At 42.5% G+C, this 18,180-nt stretch overlaps 1 protein-coding gene across 1 annotated transcript in view; it reads right to left on the bottom strand.

The window, feature by feature from the left end:
* Window positions 1-404: 404 nt before the first annotated feature.
* The window catches only part of LOC104617020 (sperm-associated antigen 16 protein-like), a gene marked incomplete at both ends in the record, with an annotated part of 347,595 nt that continues 329,819 nt past the window's right edge, over window positions 405-18,180 (bottom strand). Inside the window, one exon of the mRNA XM_010282229.1 lies at window positions 405-600. Coding sequence (XP_010280531.1) covers window positions 405-600 — 196 coding nt within the window. The remainder of the gene's footprint in view (window positions 601-18,180) is intronic.

Below are 18,180 nucleotides of genomic sequence, written 5' to 3'. Positions count from 1 at the left end.
GAAAAAATATTAAAAAATGAAATAAAAAAAATCCCCCATCGCTGCGTTGTTAAAAGTTCACATCTTCCCACGGGCTGGCCCTGGGGAAGGGGCGCCCAGCTCTCGGCTCCCGTGTTGTGGTACGTTAAAAATCAATCTCCTTGCAATTCGTCTGCTCTGTCATTAGGCGTCATTGTAAAGCTATTTCTCCAGAAACCGCCGAGAGAGATTCTTGGTGCTGGGGAAAAGACAGTGTCAACAGAAAGAGGGAGAAATTGGGGTTTTTATTTGGATAAAATGCAGAATACTACTTCATTCGGGCGATTATTCCCACTGCAAACATTAACTAGGAAAACACTTCACTAAGCCCTCGCTGCTGTGTGGTCAGACCATTTTTTTCCGTAACGCCTTGAGATTAAGGTTACGTTAAGCAGCGTGCCGGTCCTCGGTTCCAGAGACAAACCGTACCGCCGGCGCCCCCGGAAAGCAGCTGCCCTGCCTTGCGATGGAAGGTAACGCCGTGCGCTTCGCCGCCGTGGCCCCGCAGGCTGGAGAGCTGCCCAACGTCAAGTTGCAGAACCTTAACGGATCCATCGCTGCTCGCCAGAGCCACGAGACGCCCTGAAATTCAAAGGGCAGTTACCGAGGTTTGCAAAGGCAAAGGGGGAGAGAGGCACTGGAAGTTTTGAGAGCGTCGCTTTAAAGACACCCACGTTTTGCAGACTCCCGTTTTCTGAGATAAATTATCAGAAAGTTGGATGGATCAACAATAATGAGATTGGATTTTGGAGTGATTAAGTGAATCTGGAGACCGGGCATGTAGGAGCATGCCTATTTTACTTATATTTGGATACAACTGTTCAGGGCCAGTTTCTGACACACATCCTGAGCACCGGAGAAGTAGATGCTCTTCTGATACCTGGAGGTATCAGCATCAGACCATGCCTTAACGCTGCTTCTCTTGTGCAGCACTGTAAGAAATGAAGATGCAGGTTTTTAAGTGAATTTCAGGGAGGTCAGGCACCTAACTGGACTGAGTGCCTTGCTCCCTTTGTATCCTTATGGAAAAAATAACCATAATGAAATTGTTGGTATAGAATTGGGTCTAACAGTAGAAATAATTAAAGAAAACCTGAAGAAGGCTCTAAGGAGTTCCCAGGTTCCCTGTGTTTGTTTATGAACCAAACGGACTCCGTTTTCATCACTCTCAGTGAGGCAGGATGTGTTGATAAGTTTATTACCTTCCGGCTTAAATAAAAGCAGAGGTAACAGTCGGTAAGTGAGATGTTTGAAGCACCTTTTACTTATCCAGCCACCAGCTAAAGACTCCCCCCTTTTAGAAATTAATTATAATGAGTTTTTAAAGAAAAAAAAAAAAAAAAAAAAAAGGCAAAAAAAAAAAAAGAAAAAAAAAGAAAAAAAAAAAGAAAAAAAAGAAAAAAGAAGAAAAAAAAAGAAAAAAAGAAAAAAAAAGAAAAGGATCAATACATCTGTTTCACAGCTGACACGGCCCTCCCCACAACGGGATCACTGTACTGCCAGTCATGCTTTTGGTCAGACACCTTCTTCTATGAGGAGCAAGTTCAATGTACCCTCCAAATGATTACAGCTCTTACTGTATCAGGACTTTCTCTCTGGAAAGCAAAGACATCACCAGCAGAGGAATAGTTAAGATTGACACTGACAAAGTCAATCTGGCACAGAGGTCATAATTTTTGGGAAGATTATGAAAAAACAAGAGATATTTTACTGTTTTTAGTCATTCAGGTTATTCGCCAAGTAGCCAATGGGCACATATTGCCCAAGAGGAGTTAGTAAGGAGGACTCTGTCCCAATTTTAATAATATGCAAGCCGTAGGGCCTTGGGCGTGCCTATGTGATACATAGTTTATCCAGGGAATCTATTGTTCCTCCATTCCAACTAATTCATAACAATGACGTTCTCCGCTCTGCTCATCGAGAGCTGTTGGCTTCATCTGACAGCCCAGAACGTAAACAACTGCCATTTTCTCCATTTATCACAGAAAACACATAGTCTAAAACATCTTACAAATGCATTGAGAATATTTAATCACAAGCTACGCTCAGCGTGGTCATGGACATTTGTGCAAGAAAGGGAGCTAGAAAGTAGCACTAACCATGATAAATATGCCCTATTTGCAAACCTTTATAACCACCCGGCTTCTTCATCTAGAACAAAGCCTGACACAGCAAAGATCTGTAGGATGGATTAGAGTGTCCAAAGCAGCAGATGTGAATATTTATTATAAACTCTCTTCCAGCAAGTCTTTGCTGACAGAAGCATTGCATATGGATTTCACTTGCAGCCAGACTCTCCAGGCAATCGTTGGGATGACTTCTCCAGGAGCCAAACAAATGCCATTTCGCCTGGAGCCCTGACACTGCAACAGCTGGGCAGGGGGTTAATGTCACTTCCAGCTTCTTAAAACCAGTAACGAATCCATTCGTTAAAAAGAGAGAGGGACGGAAAGGAGAAAGATTTGGATGACTGCAGTTGACTTCCAGAAAGTAAGGGCAGGACAGACCGATAACCACCACCAGCAGCTTCAGTGTCTAATTCACGCCCCCCAGCTTTGGCAGCAGGGCAGGAGCAGACCCCGATGGTGCGTTTTTCTAAGCTCTTCGCTATTTTTATTTAGTCATACACCTGAATCAAAACAACAGGACTCCTTCCGGTCAGTCCATGCCAATATTCTGACAGTACTGGGAAATGACAAAACCAACAGGAAAATAGAGAGGGACAACAAAACCCAACTAGCTAAGAGGTGCTACAGTAAACTGCACGTGCCTTCACCGCTAGTGCTCGCCGGGGACTGGGTTTAGGTGTACGAGGCAGCCCCGGTGAAGAATGAGTCAGTTCATATGAATTTTTGTTAGCCGAGTTACGATGTGTTACTGTCGTTGACTGTGAGTGCAGCAACCTCCTTGCTGGGTAGCAGCAGGGTGCGCAGGCAAACGCATGCGAGAGGGAAAGGGGAGGCGAACACTCAAAATGAGAACATCTCGTTTCCGTCACCCTTTATGTCAACACTGATCTATGCACTCATAACAATTTGCTCATTATAATGTAAATTTACTCCCTCTTTCCAAAAGGAGATGTTTCGTTTCGGAAAGAGGGAACAAATTGTGGTTTATTGCTCTTTCAAAACGTTCTCCAATTAGGAAAGCAAACAAAACCTATTACATAATTGTCACGCAAAGCTCTGTTTTTATGAAGGATACTTACTTGTGCACTAACAAAGGCACTTTGATTCAGCACTCAGAGGAAGATAAAAGCCTGGAGATAAACTTTTCTTCATACCTTTGGCCAAACTGCCAGGTGGAGCTGGTCTACACAAACTCGCTGAACTCATCAGTCACACTGATTTGCACTGAAATGAACAGTTTCTGCTTAGAAGATGCAAAGCCTCCAAGAGTCAGACCTCTAGATCTCACGGCCTCTAGACCTCCATCTCATGAGGCTTCCAAAGAACCAGCTCCAGATCTGCTGGTGCAGCTCCGAGATGGGCAACACGGGGAGCTGAAATGAAGCTTTGCTCTGGCTGGCCCCACGCCAGTCCTGAGCTCATCCTTCTTCTTCAAGCTGGCAGACAGGAGTGATGACAAAGCACATTGCCATGACAAAGAGACCCTACGGTAGCAGCCTTTGTACTAATTATCGCTAATTTGCCGTTGCCCATTGCTAGAACATAGGTACTCATTTTTCTGATGTACCTCTATTATGTCCTTAGAATAGCATAAGCTCTGACCATCTGGTCACTCGCTTCAAAAAGGATGCAGTGAGTTAGAAAAGGTAGAGAGAGAAAGGCAGCAAAGGCAATGAAAGCTATAAACAACTTCTGTGCAAGGAATCGCCACGAGCGGTCACGCTTACCCCAGAAAAACTATGTGCACACTAAAATGTACTTGGCTGATCCTGCTTTCTCCATATACAAACTGCAGTCTTCACTCAGCCCCCGCTTCCCTCCCTGGAGACCCACAGAGAAAGCCAGAGCCGAGCCAGACCCCGAACGACCCCCCAGGTGGTGCGGGTAAAACACGGAGTTCCCATTAAATGCCAGCCCGAATCCCAGCTAACCCGGGGCAGCCGGAGCTGTCAGAAGCAGCGCAGTATGGGACATGCTATTTCTAACAGTCGCCTTTCTTCTTGGACAAAACCGAACTTCCTCTGAGGGGTCGGCGCACTTCAGCGCCCTTTTCCCTCCGGCATCCGAGTCAGCTACCGCTGTAGGTTGCCAGTCCCGGCGTCCTCCAGAGAAAAAACTGCTCCTCATCTCACGCGCGCTACCTTGCCAGGCCGCCACTTCCAGACTGGCACTGCTCTTGGGTTTAGGCATTGATTAATTACAAATGCAGTGCTGTTGTTTGGGCTGGAAATACATTTGTACTTAATAAAACAATAAAAATCACCCATGCCCTTCTAGAAAAATTATTCCTGATACTAAAACCGTATCCCTACATTGTTTTGAGACCAGGACTGAACCCTAACATCAATCAGTACCTCAAAAGATGCCATTACTTTTAAGACATGTACCCCACTTTGGAGAATGGGGTAATTGAAATGAATTATCTTCTATGGAAATCCAGCCCTGTAAATTTTCCAAATGTACATACAGTTACAGGCCTAAGAAAGGCCATAGCCATAAAGTGTGAAAAGCAAGAATCTGGCAAAAAAGAAGAAGTAATTTCACTGGAGTCTGCACATTGACCTAAACATGTGAGCTTAAAGTCAAAGTTACTGCATTCGGTGAAGCTCAGTTATTTACATGTGAGCAAGCGACGCGCTTTTTCTCACCCACAAGGAACCTCGCTATGCAAATACTAACAAAACCAAAGCCACTCATGTGAATACAATATGAAAACCATCTCCTAATTTGAACTGGTGGATAAATTTAAAGTTGTACTGGTATATTGAAGCAATCTCATTTGTCACTGCATTTCTTCAGAAGCCCAAACTAGACATGATGAATTTGCCGGGTTGATAGAACCACATTACTTGGGGTAGAGGGAACAAAACCTGTACTTGTCAAAAGCCAGTTTGACAATTTATGTTCCATAAGAGCCTAACAGAAATCACAGCCACGATTACCATCTTCTTTGTAAAGTGAATTTTGAGTGAAACCTTGCCAAGACAACATTAAGTACTCCTTTACTGGTTTATGCGTTCAAACGGCTGGAAACAGGGACACCTTTGGACTGGGAGAGCCTAAAAGCAGACCGGTTTACCGGTATTGGGCTCCGACAGTCAATAAATTATGTTGGTCAAAGCCTTAAGATTTCATCTTGAAACAAGTCACAACTGTAAAGGCTGTCAAGCAGCTGATCTCTCAAACGGTTGGAAACAGAGCCCTCTTCAGAGCGAGCACCCAACAGACCTCACCTGCCCGCCTCGCCCCAGCGCAGCCCGCTCGCGTTGCAGACGTGCTACGTACGCACCCTGCTGAGTCCGAACGAGCCACCGCCAGCGATCCCCATCAGCGAGCCCTTTGCTGACACGTTAAAGCATTACACTTTTCTTCAGGTGAATTAATTTACAAATTACGTAACATTCAATTATCGAATACTCTGAAAATTTCTGGTTTAGCAGACAAGTACTTAATGTTTCTAATCTAGCAGCCTAAATATTAATAAAATAGTATTGTAACAGAAGTCGCAAACTCCACAACTTACTGTAGCATATTAGGCTGAGACATTCATACTGATAACCAGCACTCTCTGTTATCTTAGAATAATTTCTTCCCATAGACTCAGCAGCTAACATTAACTCCTTTGCTCAGATACAGAGCAGCACAAGGACAGTGAAAGATCGAACAATCTCTTGCCTGTTCCACCAGCTCTTACTCCCAGAGCGAACGGACTAGTCGAGGTGCTGGGTTTGGACAACTGCTTCTAATAAAAAGTACGGCAGTTATTTTAGACTTTCGTGTAAATAATTCAGATGTAGTAACTTGCCCCATTTAAAAATACTTGCATTGCCTAACCATATGCAAAGTATTCATCTTCAAAGACACCAACCCAGTTATTTCTTGTTTCATTAAAATTATAATCTTGCACGGATTTAAGAAATTCTGTTTATCATAACTACATAAAGAAGCCTGAGACCATTACCGATGGCAGAGATGAAATAACATATCAAAGAAAGAAAGAAAGAAAAGCTTTGATCAATAGGGAAATGATTTTTATACACGTCAGAACCAATTTAAAGAATTCTCTAGGATCAATTTAGATAGACAGAAATGCTTCTCAGCATTTATTACCTGTGGAGAGAATATTGATCCCATCCATTGATTTCTCCTATGCACGTAGAGCAGCATCTGGTTTTGTTGTGTGTTTTTTTTAAAGAAAGATGCCCCAAAGTGGAAAGCATCAAGCAACTACTTATATTTTAAGGACTTACATTAATGGTTCAACCAATGTCATTACTCAGAACTTTTAAACTCTATTCAGGAATAGGCAAAATGTAATTTAACTTAATTTTGGCACGACTGTTTGTCAATACAATATATTTTAAGAGGAGGGGCTTTTTGAAGCCTTCTTTACCAAGGCTACTAATTCCTTACGTAACACATCGTAACGAACATATTTTCCTTCCTGTTCCCTTTTTAAAAGGAATCCCTCTTCATGATAATGATATAAATCACACAGCCCTAACAGATTACATTCCCTCTGAATTAAGATCTTTTGTCATTATCAGAGCTGCAACCGGTTGCATCATCATGACAATCACTCAACCTAGAGGGTCTCCTAGGAACAGGGCACCTCTCAGGCCGTGGCTAAAAGTCAACCCCTCCACCCAGTTCCTGCCTTGAGTTATCTGCAGTCCAAGAATAATTACAAAACAACCAACCACAACAAGAAATACAGCAAACAGACGAGGGAGAACAAGGCTATAGGCAATTATAAACTTAATTAGCCATGATCGCACTGCCTTCCCATAGTTAAATGTTTTATGGGCATCCTGGCAGCAGGAGAGGACTTGGGTCTAAGTCACGCCTGTGCACTGCCCCACGTAGCGGTGCCAGGTACCGCTCCCTGTACAATGCTAGTTCGGGTGTACAGAGCACAACTAGAGCGTACAGATGTTCTGCCGCACCCCCCAGCCGATACGACTTGCTTCTCAGCCCGGACACAGCGTGGCCTGGCAGCGGCTCTATGGCCTCCAGCTTCTGAGCTGGCCCCACCCGTGCGGCAGAGGAACGTGAACTGGATGGGCTCGCACCCTTACCTGGGAAATGGGAGGAGAGCACCGAGCTGCTTTACACCAGCTCGTGATCTGGCCCACAGTTTTTACGCGGTGTGAAATTAGACAAAACTTTAATCATGAGGAACCTTTCTGCGGGGGGTAGGAAGGCGCATGGGAAGGTTGCCAAACACTACAACCTAGGGTTCTTCATGCAAATGATAGTGTGCTCACCTAAATAAGAGTAAATAACATGCTTAACAGATGCTGCGAACTATGATTGCAGTGGCTGTAGATAAAATTCTTCATTGCTGTCACACCAAGGAGAACGTTGTTTACCAAGCAGCTGACTTCACCATACGATAGATGTTGCACATTTTTTTCATTCTATAAACAGCTTTCAACAAACACAGCAATTATTTCTCGTCTTCCAAATGTACACTATGTTTTGCTTAGGAATGCACTTTTTTGACATTGTTGTAAGTCCTTCATTCTCGAAAGTGAATAAAACGTCCTAAATGGTCTTGTCTTGGAAATGATGGCAATCCCCTCCCTCCCTTTGTCTTCCCACTGTGTTTGTTTACATCTTTCATGGGAGAGGGCATAGAAGAATACTCTTGAGTGGGTTGTAATTCACTTGCGGCAATTTACCAAATATTCCCACTAATGGAGACCAAAAGGTAAGCCTGGAACGAGAGAAGAGGTCCGACAGTCTGCTGATACAGGTTTTTAATGTATTGGTACCAAAATAAAATCCTTTTGTCATTCTCCACTGTGATGACTTTTTTTTCCTTTCTCAGAAGTATTTAAATAGACAAAGATTTGGCAAAGTATCTTAGGGAAAATTAGCTCATCTCAGTGTGCGCTTAAACTCGTGACTCACCTTATGCATGTGAAGTCATTCAATTGGGTGTAATCATGTGCTTAAATGATGACAGGATCAGGGCATCACAAACAGATTCATTATTGCAATAATGAGTTACAGCACAAGGTCTTATAATGAACAAATTCACTGTTACTTGGCTTTTAGCAGTACATTAACAGTTAGACCTTTTAAAGAGAAAGGCAGCTGAGCAGGGGTGATATAATGCAAGTTTCCTAGACCCACATATTACAAGAAGATAATAACAGAAAAGTAAGTGCAGAGAAGTTTCTTAGACAAGTTGTTCAACAGACATTTACAAAAGTGGAAAGCTATTCCCCCGGAACACCGAAAAACTCAAATTACCCAGGCAGTGTGTTAACAGAAATTCAGTTATTCTCTTAAAAAGTCTGTGTATAGAGATTGGTCCTGGGTGAGACGTGAGTGTGCGGCAGGGTATGGCCTTATGCATTTCCCTCAAAAGAGTAAAGGTGTGGAGTAACGTTTGGCCAACGGGAAAAGAGGACTTCTCTTAACTTCTTACTGTGTGGAAAATGTGACCTAGATGAAGGGGCATTATTTCCAGAGCTTAAACAGCTCTCAGAACTCAACAAATCCTTCTTCAACTAACAAATCATCAGAAAGTTACTCAGAGCAAAAGGCGGCATTTATCTGATAGAAGAAAATCCTCATATAAAAGAACTTAAAGCCTTTTTATAAGGATTTCTAGACCCAGACTTAGCGTAAAGCTACCTTTCAGTTGGACTTGAGCTTGTTTATATCAGATTTTAGTTGGCATTTTGGTAGCATTTGCGTTTTCAAAATAGTTTCAAAACAAACCAGAAAGTATTGAAGCAGAAACTTCTGGAGCAGAGTCTTCAAGATGTCAAAACGTTTCTGGATGTGTTACGGAAGCATGCCTGAATATATTAAAAAATAATAACTAGAATAAAAGAACAACAGTCTCCATCTTCTGTCCTGGACTGGAGTTGTTAAAATGAAAATTTCTACCAAAGAAGAATATTTTTTGCATACAGTAGGAACACATTTGTCTAGCTTTCAGGGTTACCTATAATATCCATATGTGGGCACACATGTAGGTCTACGTTTCCAAGTGAATCTACCTTGAGGATAAAAAACAGATGAGGAACAAGGCAGATGGCTTTCTGGCAAAACCCCTTGGACAGCTATCGCGTGTGGGACCTCAGTCCCACCGAGCTCTTCCAAAATCAAAAATCCCAAAAGGCAATGTTTGGTTTTTATATCGCCATTAAAGGGGGATGTGTCCAGCAAGACTGCGTCAGCGGGGAGCTGCCTGGAGCCTCGGCAGAGCAATAACCTCCTCAACACTTGTTGGCTGAGAAACTTCAGAGAAGGTGACATCAGTACCGTTGTTGCTGTAGTCGTGCTTGTGCTGCCCAGGGCAACGACACGACAAAAACGTCAAATTTTAAAATGTTGCATGAGGGGAAAGCAATGGAGGAAGAGAGTAAAGATCAGTATCATCTCACGATCTTCAAAAAGGAACAAATCACCATAAAATTACTTGCAGAAGTTGCCAAGCTGAAGCTCTGCTTGTAAAGAAACTTTCTGAAAGACTTTTTCTGTGATGGCAAATGCTCCAGAGCATGGTTAAAGTTCACACTAAAATCTTACTATGAAGAGCAAGGTTTTCTCTTCTGTTAAACTTATATATTGAAAGCAGCATATCAAGTACTGTACTGTCTGTAATATTATCTCCATAATACATTAGCTAGTTTCCTGGTGTTTTAAGAGTCTGAGAGGGAAAAAAGTCGCACTTATGTTAAATAAAAATTTTCATTAAGAAAAATAAAACTTACTGATGGGTTAAGTTAGAAAAATTAAGTCACAGCAAAACTGCTGTCACCACAAATTGAAATTTATTCTAGTTTCTGCTGTAAGTGAGGTCCCTGAATATAGATTTGGGTGCAAAAACATGCTTTCTTCTGAACTTCCCACTAGACTGCAGCTGTATGTATTTTAAGGCATCAGTATGTCTCATTTTTAAGAATTCAGTGAAGCTGAGCAATGTATAAAGACCAAAAAAATTCCAGGTATGCAGAAACATAGCTCTGACTAATGGAAACATTTTAAAAGTATTCAGGGAACAGAAGATAACCTTTTTATTCATATTCTATTCTTTCTCTCTTCCCCACTCTCTATTTTCAGATGCCTGCAGTCATTCAGTTAAAGCCGCTTTGACCCTCCTTCCTTTCTCAAACGAGAAGATGGATATGCTTGTGTTACAGAAGATGAGACCGGGATGTGAACAATGATTTATTTTTCCCTTGGACAGCATATGCATCATCCTTTCCATTAACTCTAAAGGAATGACCAGATGCGTAATCGTTTTTTGACACAGAGCGGGATTCATCTCGTCTAACCTTGCCATCCCGAGACGAGCTGTTGGTTCATCTGGGCTCCTTCTGCAGCTACGAGGGAGAAAAACTTCCTTTTCAAAGGAACTCACCCCACCTCTTTCCGAGAGCTGTGGCGGGTGATCGCCGCTGTGCTGGCTACGGAGGGACCCTACACAGCTCATTTGCAGACGGCTGAGGCAGGCTGAGATTAAATCCCACTCAAAACTTGCAAACAGGCACCTCAAAGAAAATTTCAAAAGAAACCCCCTAATTTGCACTGCCGGCAGACCTGTGTATACCAGAGCTTCTGAAAATGTAACGAGGCACCTGTATGCATCTCCAGGTGCTTAAATACCGTTGAAAGTCTGACTTACAGAGGCGGTGACCTCTATTAAACCCAAGTCTTGATCATTTGGTGCAACCCTCATGCAACAAAACATAATTTAAGCAGCATTTGGTAGCAAAGCAGATCGTGTGCACTGTCAACCTCTTGTAACCCTAATAACTCTGAGATAATGGACTTGTCTCTGCTGTATTTCTAAGCTTATTGGAACGGACTGTAATTAGCATTTCCTGTTTTATACAAATCTCTCGACCCCAAGAGCCAGCCCTTACACCACAGCTCGTAACCACTGCAGGTAATCAAAGCCTGAGAGGAAGGTGGACTCAGACCCTTTTGGGTTTGCCCATGGTTCCGCAGACCTGGAAGCCAAACTTTAGTTTACTTCTAGAGTTCAAGCAGGAGTCATGAAAACTACTACTTTGGAGAGAAAGCACTTTTGAGGAAAGAGAATACTTATCTTGCTTTACCTCACAAAGTTCTGCCTAAATGTTTTATCTCTGAACATGCTCCGTAAAGAGAAATTCGGTGTCCTTAGGAGCCCAGATCAGAGCAGAAGCTCTGGGTTAGCACTGTTGATCCCTGATGCTTCTTGCACTCATCAGTCTTTTCTAAGCAAGTAAGATGAGGGAACACTTCTGTTTTGTCCTTAAAACTCGTTTGTTGTTGTCATTATTATTTCAAGCTTAGAGGATGATCTAATGTGTGTGGATTCTGTTTTTTGTCAAGCAAAATCCTTCCCTACGCCCGGCTCCCTGGGGGGGAAGGCTGATGCAGAGGCGGCTGAAGCAGTGCTGAGGCGGCTGGGAAAGCCTGGCTTGTGCGGTGTGTGTGCCTGCAGCGTAGCCTGAGGTCACCCTCCTGACTGTTCCGTGCCCCGTCTATCGTAGCTGTCTGGGCATTTTCTCTGGTGCCTGAAAAGAGGTGAGTGGAGTAAAATGTGCTCTGCAGGTCCCCACTTGCCGTTCACTCCAGAGGTAGCCCCATGACTAACTTGAACAAATTACCTCATTTTTAGGTAGCCAAATAGATGGATTCAATGCCAGCCTTAATATTCTCTAGCTTCAGCTCTCCCAACTACTGAGTTGGTTTCTTTTGTCCGTTCATAAACTTATCAGGATAAAAAAATGGTGATTTTTAATACTAATCAATGCAGCATTCAGGCATTGCCTACACTATCATGATAATTTGAGTGAAACAGAGTATTATGGAATGACTTGTATCTTTCTTCCACATTACAACTAAATAGTATTTTACCTTGCTAGTAAAAACAGACACACACAGAGGAAGACTCTGAAAACAAAACAAAAAAAACAGAAGTAGAAAAACAGGCTTAATAAAACCTTCTCCAAGTAAAAGCTCAAACAAAGAGTCTACTTTTAACATAAGCATGTTATTGTCAACAGCAGCATCTCTATTAGGCTTGTTCCCTTACCTAAACGTTCCTATTACTGTCATTTCTCAGGGCTGTCATATTCACTGCCTTGACAGCACAAACACTATGCTGCAAAACCTGTCAAAGAGGCCAGTTGATTTCCTACATCTTCTGACACTTGCAGGTCTTTAATATCAGGCTGTCAGAACACCTAGGAGAAAGGCGGGTGCTCCCCCGTTCAGCGCTGTTACTGTGACTACCATCACGCACGCTTTAATCACCAGCCTTATACTACTATGAAATCCTGACTTTTATGCCCTTGGAGTCCCATGCTAGAAAATGCTGCTGGCATAAATCTATCACAGAGGTTAGCTGGCTCACTTACCCATGGAGTTATATTTGTAAAATGAAGCCTTACATTTTTTTTTCCTTAAACTTTCTTCTGTGACGACTTCTTTTTTTTTTTTTTTTTTGAGAGGAGGGCTATAGTAGGCGTAATGATTATTCAGTGACAGGCGTAGGTGAAACTCAGCTGCTTAAAATAAGCCTTCCACACCCAGACCATTTTGCCTGTAGGTATACTAATGTGGCAGATGAGCTCGGTGGGCAGCAAGTTTTCCGTAATGCAAAACTCCATTGATTCAATATTGAAATGAAACCGAGAGAAGAACGACGAGAGTAAATCAGACCAGAACAGTCAACGGCCTTTAAGTGTTTATGGCAGTGACTTCACAGGAAGGAGGGTATCTGTATTCCTGCTCTGCTGTTGTCCCTCAGTACAGCCGAACAAACTAGCTCCTGAGCTAATAATTATCCTGGGAGAGGCCTTTTTGAGTCTCTCCTGTTCTAGCATTCCACTTTGTATTAAAAAAAAAAAAATTAAAGCTGGTAAAAAGGATTTAGTATCCCCCAGATCAGGGTGCTGCCCTGAGATGTACCAGTCTTTGCTATTACTATTAGGCAAATCAATCACACGGTGTGGCGTGGCTCCACAGAAGCCACACGGTCGATGGATTTAGGAAACCCCATTGCAAGAACTAAGAGTGGGATAAGCAAAGCATATATTTCCAGGTGGTATGAGTCAGGTAAGCCGCCAGAAACCATAGCTGGATATTTATGTAGCTTTAAGTGACTGTATTGATGCTCCAAGAGTTTCTATTCACAGCAAATGGAACAAAAATTTAGGTCTTTAGTACTTTAATTGCCACAGAACATTTGCTGTAGGAACCTAATAACTTTTATATGCACAAATCCATGAGCACCCTGCGAGAGTATTAGTGGAGAATCAACAGACATGTGGCCGAGGCAGAGGCAGGACACGTTTGGAGATCAGTTCCAGTAACTGCCTTACTCCCTGACAATCCACGGCGTTTAACTTCCCTGTGCCTCAGCTCCCCATCTGCAACGGAGCGCGGTGACGCCGCTTTGCTCAGCTCATCCCCGTAGACCGACTGGGGCAGGAACTCTCGCAGCTTGCCCAGTGGAGCCTCTAGGCATTATTAAAAACATCATACATAACAACAGAAGTGTTTACCGCTGTAAGTCAACGGCACATCTCCTGGCTACACGTGCACCACAAGGCATCAGTTGAAGCACGGGAGATAACACGCAGCGTCGCTTCCTCGGGCTGCTCCGCTCCCACCGGCTGCCAAATTACTCTCACCTCTCGGCACGTAATGGCTAACCGTTCTAAGGAAATGCAGTCTGGCTGCTGTTGCTTACAGTAATGAACGCTGCTGTCGAGTATAACAAATGTCGTATGTCATAACGGCATTTATGACACTAATACTGAATCACTGGATAGCATCCAATAAAAATCTATGGTGGGGTAATGGGACGTAGCTAGAGAGCGTTGAAAAGGAATCCTGAGTTAATATAGTTCTTATGGTTTCAGGTATACACAAAATATCTTGTAATACTACAGCTAAGTGATAGTTAAAAAACAAAACAAGCGCATAGTAGGATACATTAGACATTTCGCAGATTTATGGTACTTGAAATGCAGCTCCTTACAGTGCTCCCTGCCAAGGTTTTAAGCGGGGTTAACACTTTTGACTGTTTTGTGGCATCTCCTGTGCTTTAAGTGTCTGAAATACATGAATTGTTTTTCACTTGTTGTCCTGGACTGACGGGTACATTACTGCTTTTATTCACAGCCAAAAAATATTTTTAATTCTTTATGGATTATTCATCCCTTGCCTGAGAAGCCAGAATAGGTCAAGTCTGAATGAGTTTGTCTCAGACCCTGTGAACTCACTGCTCTTTCAAAGCCTCACTCCATGATGTGTAACAGGTTCCAAAATAAGAATGTCCTACAAGACCCAAGTAGTCTCTCATATATCAGGTTAAGATATAAAATGTGTCTTGAACTGTGGTCCTTTTCCGTGAACTTGCCATTTGCAATGCTACCGATTGCTTAGAGATGTTAGTTGCTCTTTCCTGTGCTTGCAGAGCCAGTTACACACTAAAACTGTGGAGGTAGGGCTTCCTAAGTCCAATCCTTCCCTTTCCTAGGACTGCATAAGCACTGATAGTTTGAATTATTTTCATTTAAATCCGTGTTTCCAAAGCAACCCTGTCAAATAAAGGCATCCACCTTCATTTGCTGGATGCCTTCAGCTAAGATTTAGACTGTCATGGTCTCCAAAAGGGTGAAGACTGCAGTCTTCTCCACCATTGTATTATCTTTTCTCACTGCTTTTTCTACTTTTATATTCTGGCAAACCCGCAGTGATAGGAGGTAATTCTAGCTTGTAAGATCTCAGAAGAATCAAATGCAAGTCCCAATGCCTATCTTTCATATCTGAATATGTAATTTTCCGCAACCTTCCTGTCTCCTTCCAGTTTACCCAAAAAACCTCCCGGCGAATACCGCTCTGTTCTCCCTTTCTTTGAAAATGTAAGCTGTGCTCTAATAGCTCTTCTCCTTCTCCATCAATCATTTTCCTTCTTCTTGTACTGAAGCTCTGCATCTACCTGCAGGAGTTGTTCTCAGTGTATCATGGTTCTTCTGTGTCCTTTTCATCTTTTACATCAGTCCAGTTCTTTGGTCTACACTCCTTGTTCTTCATCTTCTCACCCATGCCTAAACAGGTCCCATTCCAAGCCCTGGTTTCCAGTTACTCACCCATCACTCCATTCATCAGGCTAAAACATATCGTTTCCCCTCTTCCAGCCCCCACACAAAACCTGCTCTTTTTCTGACACGTTTCCCACTTGAACCATTGGTTTGCCCCCTTTTTTTTTTTGAGTTACATGTTCTTTTTATGATTTCTAAAATAATCTTTTTCATTTAGTTTTCTAACCAGCATATTAACACAACTAGGCTTCTGTGACCTCATGGATTACTAATCACCTAAATGACTATTCTGACAGGACAAAAAATGGTCATACCGAATATCACTTACAAATTCCGTTGCTCCATGCAAATTTTAAATGCCTCTTAATTAGGAAGTTGGTTATTAATAGTGTACTGACATTGTCCTGTGAGGAACCTGAGCTATTAAAATATGCAATTTTCATTGTCAAAACACAAACCTTATTCTTGCAGTGCCACGTGTTTTGGGACAGCACACAGACCCAGGTACCGGTGCCAGAGAAGCTTAGGCTGCGCGGTGGGACAGAGTTACCAGCCACACCTAGCCAAAGAACCCGCCAGTCTTTGCCTTTGTTCTTCACTGATACACAAAGGCACTAAACATTCTTCTCTGGTAAACAAGGCAGAATGATCATAGGGCAGAATCCCAGGAACTTATTTTCTGTACACGGAAGCTGTGGGTTAGGTTGTGTTCCTCCACGCTGGGAGAACTTTTGTTTTAAATATGCCATTGTACTCCCGTGATTCTATTCCCAGGGACGCAGATCTCTTTCATCTGGATTCTCCAGGCGCATAACTGATTCCATAATACAGTTAATGTTTGTTATTAACATTTAATAACCTCTATGATTAAATTAATTTGACATTTCCATTAGATGATACTTTTACTGTGACTATTCTTTCTTCCGACTGTAAGCGAGTCTTCAGATCTGCTGCCTTTAAGTTAAAGCTGTGAATTCATGTAGTTTCATTAAATGACATTTGCTTTAAGACAGGGTTGACATCCGGTTCTAAATTTTCTCAGAAGCTTGAGGTGCTCAGGATTGAGATTCTGACTGCAGCAGCTACTGAAGGGAAAGACCAGGCTCCGCTTTCATATCCAAACTCTCTCTGAGTCCCATATATATCTCCAAAGGTTCGACTCAGATTCAGCTCCTGCTTTCCTTATGCAGTACTAACATATTTGCCAGGGAGTTGGTTTGGTTTCACAAGAGCTTTAGCAACATAACCAAAGCAACCACGCCAGGCTGCATAAATGGAATTTCAACAAGTACTTCTGAAGAGAACCTCTTCCCAAAATTGTTTTTTTTGTAATTGAAAAATGTCTTTCAAATGGAACCACTTAGCATAGCTCTGAACTGTATCCAGAATGGTCATAAAAAGCTGCTCACAGGCTAAGGGCCAAGATTTTAACTTCAAATATAAATACAGTAGCAGATGCCAATACTGCTAACACTGAAATCTGGCCTGATAAGCTTGATTTTAAAGAGTTTATTTCTTTGTTCTCATTTCTGCTTGTAAAATCAAGCACTGTGTTAAAAGGAGAGCTCAGATGAAATATGCTTTGGGAAAAGTCTCCACGAAAACTCTATCCAACCCAGGCTTCTGGTCTGCCTCAACCTTAACATGACCTGAATAGCTCGTAATGGGGCCTTCTCCAGACTCCCTTATTCTTTATGAGCAATAAACAGGCCAAGAGCCTCAGCATTAGCCTCAATCCCTTCCATCAAAACATGCCAGCTATGTACAATTTCACCACTTCTTCCCTGACATCTCTAGTGAATCACCTTTAGCTCCGTCTCACAATGTCCTCCCTAACACCTACCACTCTGTCATTCTGCCTTCCCCAAGACACTGCTACTGAGATCATCATTAGCTGCTCTCACCGTACCCCTCGCAGTGGCCTCCACTCCTCAACAACAACAACAATTCAAGCTTCTTTCTCCAAAAAACATCTCATTCATTTAGTTTTTTTTTCAACTCCCTCCGTTCCACCTGTTTAGCTTTCAATGTCTCATTTGCCTGATTCACCCAGAAGTCTTTATGCCAAGAACTTCCACGACTCAAATAACTTATTGATGCTTTCTTCAAAAACACAGAAGACTTGAATAAGATCAATTGAAGCTATTGACGTCAAATTTCCTCAATCAGAAAGCTGTTCAGCAGAGTTCCTTCTGCTTAGGCGAAGGCATCTGCTCTTTAACGTTCTTCGTGCTTTTGGTAATGGCTGTTGAGGAAACAGCCTTCCACAGGACTTACTGCAAATTCACAGGGGCAGGCACTATAGATGGCTTAACGGGTAGAAATGTGTCGGCAATAAATCAAGAAGGCAGGGGAGAGGGGAAAAATGCCCCTTATACGGTATCAACCTGTTTATCCTTGTTTTATCCCAACATCAAGAACACATCTCTATAGGCAGCAACCGCGCCACCTCTTCTACCTTCACTCCATCCTAATTATCAGGGTACAACTTAGGTTTTCAGAATGACTTAGGGCACCGAAGTCTCAGCTTCTGCTGAAAATTACTTTGGTTTGGCATCCAACCCTCACTTATATTTCTGGTTAATACCCCTGGTGCACCAAGAACGAACTGCCCCAATTCCATGGTACAAGCGATGCTTTCTCTGAGTGATGTACCACTGGCCTGGCCGTAGACAACAAATAAAATAAGGACTTTGGTGCTCTGCAGCTAGTAATCACTTTGCAAAGAAAGAAAAGTCTCAAAGAGATCCGGCCTAAGGAAAAATCTAGCTTCTGTATTTACTGCAGCTGTTCCTGATCTAATCTGACCGGGATAACAAGGAAGAGAACTCCAGCAGACAGATGATAATGACTAGAAATAATTTTATATTACCTGTTTCTCTATCCCTCCTGTTAGACTATTTTGTTCCTTACAATTTTGCTTTTGCACCACAATAAATTACTGATGAAATAAAAACTTTATA

This window comes from Phaethon lepturus, unplaced genomic scaffold (genome assembly GCF_000687285.1).
Source record: "Phaethon lepturus isolate BGI_N335 unplaced genomic scaffold, ASM68728v1 scaffold1382, whole genome shotgun sequence".
Classification (NCBI taxonomy): Eukaryota; Metazoa; Chordata; class Aves; order Phaethontiformes; family Phaethontidae; genus Phaethon; species Phaethon lepturus.
Note: the sequence above shows the minus strand (reverse complement) of the source record. Positions and strands in the feature narration are given on the sequence as shown.